The sequence below is a fragment of the Trachymyrmex cornetzi genome, unplaced genomic scaffold (genome assembly GCF_001594075.2).
Source record: "Trachymyrmex cornetzi isolate Tcor2-1 unplaced genomic scaffold, Tcor1.1 scaffold53, whole genome shotgun sequence".
In the NCBI taxonomy this organism is placed as follows: Eukaryota; Metazoa; Arthropoda; class Insecta; order Hymenoptera; family Formicidae; genus Trachymyrmex; species Trachymyrmex cornetzi.
Genome location: NW_017299839.1, coordinates 92,712 through 102,335, shown reverse-complemented (window position 1 = coordinate 102,335; position 9,624 = coordinate 92,712). Strand labels below are relative to the sequence as shown.

General features: G+C 33.6%; 1 protein-coding gene across 4 annotated transcripts in view; it reads right to left on the bottom strand.

The window, feature by feature from the left end:
- Positions 1-9,624, bottom strand: part of LOC108765775 (sulfatase-modifying factor 1) — a 94,218-nt gene that overhangs the window by 42,663 nt on the left and 41,931 nt on the right. For all 4 annotated transcript variants that reach the window (XR_001940334.1, XR_001940335.1, XM_018514621.1 and 1 more), the window contains exon 3: positions 2,245-2,428. Coding sequence is in view for 2 of the 4 variants with exons in the window: in XM_018514621.1 (XP_018370123.1) it covers positions 2,245-2,428 (184 nt within the window). In the remaining 2 variants the exon portion in view is untranslated. The remainder of the gene's footprint in view (positions 1-2,244; positions 2,429-9,624) is intronic.

Sequence of the window (9,624 nt, the reverse complement as noted above, 5' to 3'; positions counted from 1 at the left end):
CTTCCGATACTTGTCTACGTTCTTTTCTGCTAATTGTTGGGGGTTGAAATCCATGTCGAAATTCAGCACATCTCGGGGTTAAATGGTTAATACGACTTTTTCTGCAGAAGCGAAATCTGCAATAAAACATGGAGGTTTTCTCATTTAAAATTTTAAAGTTATCTACCCTTTCACCCCCAGCGGATGGTAGGTGGGGGATAAAATTTTTGTGTCAATGGATAGCTTTCTTGACAACATTGAATATGTACATTTTTATTTTTTTGATCCTTTGCGTATTTCTTGAGATATTTTAAACGTTTTAGACTCATTTTTTAATTTCGCTTATTACAGCGCCATCAGTCATCAAAAAAATGTTTGTAATAGGTAAAATTTATGTAACTTTTTCTGAAGAAGCGAAATCTGCAATAAAAAATGGGGTTTCCCATTTAAAATTTTAAACTTACCCTCTCTTTCACCCACAGCGGGTGGGGGTGGGGGGTCATGTTAGATGTCAAACGATAGCTTTTTTGAAAACATTGAATACGTATATTTTCAGATTTCTGATCCGATGTGTATTTCTCGAGATATTCGACCGTTTCCACACTTTTGGGACACCCTGTATATGCATGTACATAGGATATAGATAATTCACTGGGAATTATTTAGGCAAAAAAGATCTACCTTTGACCGTCATAGGCCCGAGTATGCTCATACTTAGAGGTCATTATATGTTATTAAAATGATGTCAAAATGACATAATTAACCAGTCAAATTTTTCGACCAAAAGACGTCAAGCGTGACCTGTTCAACATGACCCAAAGTTTACGTCAATTTGATGTCATTGTGACAATTATGTGTTACTTGAGTATCTGCGATGCTTGATTCCAACTACCTGAAAATGAGTTCTGGGTATAATCTATCGCATGCTCATTTTTCGCGCACGCTGGCTGTGTTCGTTTGTATTTTAGAAATATTAAATAAAGTTTTTTAATTGCAATACTATTATACTTTGCGTTTTCCTATCGATTTCTTGGGCATCTTATATTAGGAGCACAATTTTTTGACTTTGCGACTTGCTCACTTTTTACATTTCTTTAATTTTCCAAAAAAATGAAATTTGAATTAAATTTTATGTAACGTTACCTTAAAGCCTATTAAATTCCCTTCAAAATGACCTATTATTTTTTTAAATTCTGCCTATAGACTTTATTCTAGCATTTACCCAAAATGAACTCTGTATCTCATAATAAGGGTCTTTCCTCTACTATATACACATACAGGGCGGTCCACTTAAATCGATCATTTGAAATATCTCGCTTATTTTTGAAGATATAAAAAAATGTTTTAAATAAAAGTAGAAGGGTTTCGAGGGGAACATATTTTGGTCATGTTGTTTTTTTTCTAGGCGGAGGCGCCAAAAAGATATAAAGGTTACGTACACTTTTAAAAATCAAATTGTATGATTTTTTTACACAATATGATTCCTCTAATTATTCTGCATATAAAAGTATTAAGGTAGTGACATCAAAAAACCAATAGTTGACGTGATATTTTACACTTTATTCTGGCACACATTGACATAAAATGTTAAATAACTCGTAAATTATTAACTCTTTGATAATCCTATCTTAATACTTTTATGAATAGAATAATGAGATGAATCAGTTAGTCTAAAGAAAATACATGGTTGCTTTAAAAACATGCATGCAAAATAGATAATTTTTAAAATAACCAATTATGTTTTCTATCCACCACAACTGATTCATCTTATTATTCTGTTCATGAAAGTATTAAGGTACAATTATGGAAAAGTTAATATTTTACGAGTTATTTAACATTTTATGTCAATATGTGACAGAATAAAGTTTAAAATATCTCGTCAATTATTGGTTTTTATTGATATTACTACTTTTTATTGATATCACTACCTTAATATTTTTATATGCAGAATAATTAGAGCAATCATATTGTGTAAAAACAATCATACAATTCCATTTAAAAAGGTGGAGGTAACCTTCATATTTTTTTGACGCCTGTACCTAAAAAAAAACAACATTACCAAAATGCGTCACTCCCGAAATCCTACCACTTTCATTTGAAACATATTTTTATATCATCTAAAATAAGCGAGATATTTCAGATGGTCGATTTAAGTCACTGATTTAAGTGGACCACCCTGTATATAAAATATATAAAATATATGAAATACATACTTTATTACATTTTCGTTTAAATAAGAAAGTATTTCAATAAATAAATGCTTACTGGATTTATTAATCGATCGCTTGAGTGCTTTGTTATCCACCAATCCGCTGTCCATTCCCAAACATTTCCAATAATATTATGCAAACCATACCTATTCTGCGAAAACATTGTAACTGGTGATGTGCCTTTGTATCCGTCTTCTTCAGTATTCTCTGTAGGAAAATTTCCTTGCCAAATATTGGCTCTACAACACATAATGATAAAATATATATTCTTATAATATATTCTTATTATAGCATTATATGATATTATATAGGGTGTCCCATAACTCTCCTTACAGATATCATGGACAGGTAGAGCGGATTAAACTGAGACGGAACGTCTTCTACCATTTTTCAATTTTCGCAATAGTTAACGAGATATTTATTTATAAAAATATCCAAATTCGACTGTCGTGAAGTTAGCCCCCCAACATTAAAAAAAATTAAGTTTCTATAGCTCATTTGATTGCTCATCGTTTGCACATGTATGCACATTTCGAATTTTCGTTTGCACACTTTCTGTTTAAAAGTTATTCAAAAAACAAATTTGGGGGAGCCAACTTCACACTAGCCCCCATGTTATTCCATAACTGAGAGACAATGGAAATTGTTTCCGATGTACCACTATTTTGTGGAATACTTCGAATTTAATATCAACTCTCATTATTGTGACTTGTTTATTATCAGAAGTAACTATTGTAACAGAATCAATACAATTTTTATCAACAGAGCGATGAATCGCAACTACAATGCCTATCGTTCCATTGACAAGTCCCAAAGTGACATCAATGTTTCGTCGAATCATCACTTTAGCGCCAATTTTAATCGCTATTACTCTTTCAATACCAGCTGTTTCCGCAACTTTTTCATCTTTGTCTTTTAAAATTTTGTGCACTTTTTTCTTCATTGCTGGAGCACAGTCCAACATCACATCTTCTGCTATCAATAGAATTTCATCGCCATTAATTTTATCGAGCATCGCCGTTGTTGTGCCGCTGCACGGGTTCGGGATCCACTTAGGACTCGAGGAACGGTCGAATGAAATAACACTTGCAATGTATCACTTAAATTAAATATCTTTATTCTCACACACAAGTGGTATTGATCTACAATCACCTTGCACTATTCGGTATTCGCGTCGCGATATAAGTATTATAATGATTCGGACGGCGCGACGCGAAGAGTTACGTTTATAAATCTGACCGATTATCTGACCCGCGACTGCTGATAGAGTCGCGCTTATATTTAATATTTTGGGTCGCCCGTATAGCCTCGTCAGCGTTCTACTCAGACGAGGCCAGCGTCCGCGCAATCTCTTAGTCAGCGGTCGAGTACTCCTTTTATTATAATAATTGGGTTACATATCATATTGACAATAATATGATTGCGCTATCGTTATTTTAGTATTTCGCCACGTTCTGTGGCAAAATCGTCACAGTGGATATAGAGCAGTTTTGCACTCGTGACAACCCGTACTTAAAAAGTTATTAACAATGAACTTTAATTGTTAATAACTTTTTAAGTACGGATGTGCAAACGAAAAATCGACCTGTTTCGCAATGTGCAAACGAAATCCTATCGATTGATGTCATTTCGAGCTCGATTCTCTTGAATTCGGACCGAAAACGCTTTTTTTGTTATGTCTGAAACTTTAATTGTTAATAACTTTTAAAGTACGGGTGTGCAAACGAAAAATCGAATTGTTTCGTTCACGCTAGCTAATACTATAACTAATATTCCCGATCCTACAGGATAAATGAAATATTTACTATTAAACATACTCTGGTTATTATTTAAATATTCGTCTAATTCATTAATATTTAAACTTAATTTCGTTAATTCTTCATAAGTGTGCAAACGAAAATTCGAAATGTGCATACATGTGCAAACGATGAGCAATCGAATGAGCTACAGAAACTTAATTTTTTTTAATGTTGGGGGCTAACTTTACGACGGTCCAAATTTGCCCGGCCCACTGCCAAATCCAAGCGCGCGGCTCGATAGGATCGCCCAGCGCGGCGCGCCGCGCGCGCTCGCCGTCTCTAGGCACACGTTGTTTATAAGAAGCAGCAATGGTCGTCGCTATATGAATCGCGAATAGCGTCGAATTTCCAGCTATAATTATCCTTTGAGCTATGATCATTCTCTGTTCATATCAAAACGAAATCTTAGTACGAAAAATTTATTTTTGCATGCACGTATGTTCGGAAACACATTAGAAATTAATATCTCGGTTACGAAAATTAGAAAAATTGATAACTCTTTCCAAGAACACAGTTTAGTTCGCTCTAAAGTGAACTTTCGTCGCGCTAGTCTCCACGTTTTAAATTGTGAATTATTTCCTGAATATTTGTATCATAACAAAATTATTTACGACATAGAAAAATTGTTTGCGTGCATTTTCTGTGTGCGTGAACGTGCGCACAGAAAAATAGCAATTCTACACACAAAGTCAAAGCAGTTACTTAATATCTCTTCTTTAGGAAGTAATCTTTAACAAAGAATATTTATTTTGATAACAATCTTAGAATGTACATATGGCAAGCGTGTTACTTTTTAATAGCATAAAAGAAATTTAGTCTAATGTGTTGAATTCTTAAAAAAATTACGATTTTTGATGAAAGTTAAAATTATGTCGTGACATAATAATATTTCTATTAATTAGAACTATGTCGGAACATAATAGAAATACGAAATTTTTATATCGCGACATAATGTTAACTCGGCGAATTAACATTATGTCGCGACATAATAAAAATTTCGTATTTCTATTATGTTCCGACATAGTTCTAATTGATAGAAATATTATTATGTCACGAAATAATTTTAATTAATTATTAAAAATCGTAATTTTTTAAGAATTCAACACATTAGACTAAATTTTATGCTATTAAAAAGTAAAACGCTTGCCATATGTACATTTTAGGATTATTATCAAAATAAATATCCTTTGTTAAAGATTACTTCCCAAAGGAAGAGATATTAAGTAACTGCTTTGACTTTGTAGAATTGCTATTTTTCTGTGCGCACGTTCACGCACATAGAAAATGTACGCAAACAATTTTTTTATGTCGTAAATAATTTTGTTATGATACAAATAGTCAGGAAATAATTCACAATTTAAAACGCGGAGACTAGTGCCACGAAAGTTCACTTTAGAGCGAACTAAACTGTGTTCTTGGAAAGAGTTCTCAATTTTCCTAATTTTCGTAACCGAGATATTAATTTCTAATGTTTCCGAACATATGTTCATGCAAAAATAAATTTTTCGTACGAAAATTTCGTTTTGGTATGAACAGAGAATGATCATAGCTCAAAGAATAATTATGGCTGGAAATTCGACGCTATTTGCGACTCATGTCTAGCGACGACCATTGCTGCTTGTTATAAACAACGCGTGCCTAACGACGGCGAGTGCCCGCGGCGCGCCGCGCTGGGCGGTCCTATCGAGCCGCGCGCTTGCATTTGGCGGTGGGCCGGGCGAATTTGGATATTTTTATAAATAAATATCTCGTTAACTAATACGAAAATTCAAAAATGGTAGAAGACGTTCCGTCTCAGTTTAATCCGTTCCACTTGTCCATGATATTTGTCAGGAGAGTTATGGGACACCCTGTATATACTACTCGAAATTATAAGACATATGTGATGTGGCAATAAAATTCGGTGAGTGTCATGAGAAAATAAACACAATTTAATTAATATACGAATAACCTTTATTATCTTTCAAAGTAATCCCCGCTAGAGGCATTACACTTCTGACAATGTTCGTACAGCTTATAGAACCTATGAAAAATCTTGTCACACGATTCTAAATGTCCGAAATTTTTTAAATTGAGTCCCTTTTATCACCTTCTTTAGCTAAGGGAATAAAAAATCTGCTGGAGCAAGATCGGGGAATAGAGAGAGTAATTAAAAATGGCAACGTTGACTCGAGAACTGCCATATATGTTTTGAATCAGAACACTAGATAAAACAGAGCTGCCATCAGTGGTGTACATATTTTACTATTATACGGTTATCGTTACGCTCCTCTTATAAAAGTATAGAATATGATAGTACTGCATCAGAGATTTTATACAATAAATGTGGACAAGAGAAAGAGAACATATATAAATATTTTTTCAATTTTAAATATAATTACACACATTTGTAATTAATTTCTTATAGATCTTTTTTACAGAGTATTAATAAATTTATTTATTCCAAATGGTATAAGATTAATAAATTTTTATGTAGACAATATTTAGAGTTTGCGGAGACGCTATTAGCGCTATTTGTATTATTCTACTTTTGTTTTACATCTAATATACTATAAAAACACAGGTAGCGCTAATAGCGTCTGCCCGAACGCATCTAATATATGTTTAATAAATGGCATTTAGTATATTAATATTTCCTACAACAATAACATTAATATTGATTAAAAGTATAAAAAATGCATCCGGACGCCAAGGAGCGTCCCATTGAACCTGAATACGGGTGTGTCGAAACCGATCGCGTGATCTATGACATAGTGTTCGCATGCACAGGTAGATCCCACCGTGGGATTTGTTCTACGAATCTTGCAGCACTGATGACACAGAGTCATAATTAGGTTATAATGATATCGTAGGACGTATCATCATAACGTCATTTGATGCTTAAATATGAACTTTCTTTTTATTGCCTCCAAGCATATTTACAATCTGTCAGGTTGTGACAAGTAAATTTTATAATTTTAATGGGTGATGACTCTATTAATTTTCTTGATGTGACGATAATGGTTAATGTAGACCGGTTTTCGTTTAATTGGTATCGGAAGCCAACTTTCTCAGGGAGATACTTAAATTATCTTTCGAACCATCCTGAATCTCAAAAAAGAGGTATTATCTTCAATTTAGTTGATAGAGCTATATTCTTATCTGATTCGACTTTCCACTATGAAAACATAGAACTAATTATTGATATTCTCATTAATAATGACTACCCTCTGAAGTTTATTTTTGATGCTATTAATAAGAGAGTACGTCACATAAAACATAGATCTAGAGTATCACATGACCAAGGTGACCCCAATGACAATAGTGCAGCAATGATTTCTTGGTTTTCTGTGCCGTTTATCAAAAATATTACTGACAAATTCATGAAATTGAACAGAGACGACTTAAAAGTTTCGTTTTTTAGTTCGAACAAGATCAATAAATTTGTTGGAGTACATAAGGACAGAATACCAGATGAAGTTAAAAATGACGTGGTATACAAAATTAGCTGCAACGATTGTAATGCAACCTATGTTGGACAAACGAGCAGACAATTAAAAACTAGAATATATGAACATCGTAACCACATTAGATGGAATACGTCTACTCTTTCAGTGATTACCGATCATAGGTTGCAATATGCACATGACTTCGACTGGAATAATGTCAAAGTTCTTGATGTTGAGTCTTGTTACATAAAGCACTTAATTTCCGAAATGCTTTATATTAAAGAGCAGGAGAATGGCATTAATTTACAAACAGACACGGTTGGCCTTCACAAAGAATATGTAAATATTATAAATAGATTGTAACGTGTTGGTACTGGCAGAAAGTTTTTCCATCGAATAGCGGTCAGAAACACAGAAACGGCCTGTTTCCAGGACTGTTTCTATTAATATTGCCTATTTCTATTAATATTTTCATACATTTTGACACTTTGATACTAGTTTTTTTAATGTTATCTTTTTTGTAATTTTGACGACGGAACGTGGAAACCGCTTAGATTTCTTGGTCACAATCTGCTATTCCATATGAGATGGTGAGAACTTTTAAAACTTTCTTGTCCTTTGTTATTAACGTCATTCTGAGTTTCAAATGTAACACGTTATAGAAACACGTTACGACCAAGAGTTACTGAAAAAAACAAATTTTTGTATGAAGCATTATTTTATGAATTTTTTCTTGTCATTATCTTTATATTTTTCTCCTGTTTTTCACTTACAATTTAATACTATCATTCCTACTAAACGTATAATAATATATCATCTAATTACTTTCACGCTTTGTAACGATCATTGTTCTGCGGCAGGTCGTAATATTAAAAAGACTACGATATTTCTCATCATCGCTAGAGTACTGACTTTTTCTTTGTTTTTAATCTGTTAACATTTAGATTCATTTCAAACGCAAATGACCAATCAGTCTTTTTGATTTTTGAATATGTATTCACGGAGAAACTGCATGAGGCTTTGGAATGAAGATAAGCGTCCTTAACAGCGTTCTATATTTTAGTTATGATTTCCATATTATAGTATGTGTGTTGCACCAGAGGTGAATAATTTAATTTATATTGTATCTGAAGATGGTTCTAATGTAGAACCGAAACATGTTATACTTATAATTAGAATTGTACAATTTATATTTCAAACGAACTTCTTTACTGGATAATTATAAACTTGAATGTGTTAATCATTTCTTAGTTTATTTATAATTATATACGACTCTTATTAGCCTTGTTTCCAATTATTACATTTTATAATTTTAAATAGCGTGTAGAAATAATCCCAGTGGAGTACATCCTTTTAATTATGCAATCCCTTACGGAAAAGATTGACTGCCGAGTGAGTAGTTATTACTGGGGATATTGCTGCCCATGTAGCAATTACTACTGACGGATCACACGACAGGCATTACACCGCTGAAGTTATTATTGGAGGTATTACTGCTCGTGTAATAATTACTACCAATAGATTACAGAGCAGTTATACATAAACCACACATTACTAAGGATATGTGATTCCGCGTTAGTCTTGAAAGATCGCTTGACCAGGGTAGACACTTCGGGACGAATGTTACATCATCCGTATAGTTTTGCAAAGCCGAGTTCAGCGTTAAACGTGTCTTGCAATCTTACTTTGTTTGTGTACTATTTAATAAGAGCTGGCGATATTGTGTTTCCTTTCGTCACGGAGGTAGAAGCCTGCAATAAGCAAGGAAGAAGTGATTTCGCGTTTCGACAACGTTAGTTATAAACATAACCAATAAAATCGGTCAGTTGCTTCTTATCGTCGAGTGAATGCGTGTCGTGTTAGTGTTGTGCCAGTAATGTGTTCCTTTCTTCGAGTGCTTTTCGGATAACGAATAATTAATCGACAGAGATTGATATATACAGTCTGTAAAGTAAGAGCGTGTACGGCATAAATGGCAGTTGGCTTCAAATATCGTCCTAGTTTTTGTGTGAGTCGATAGATCGAACCTTTGTCGTGCATGCTTTGTCACAAAAGATTCAGTTGGTGTCGAATTCTTATCTGAGAAACACGGTAACCGCTATGAGTGCCGCATACGCATCGCGCTACGAGGCTGTGTTCCTTTGTTCCCACCCGAAAGGACTAAAAATGTCATATGTAGCGGCTGCTAAATACATGGGAAAGTCAAAA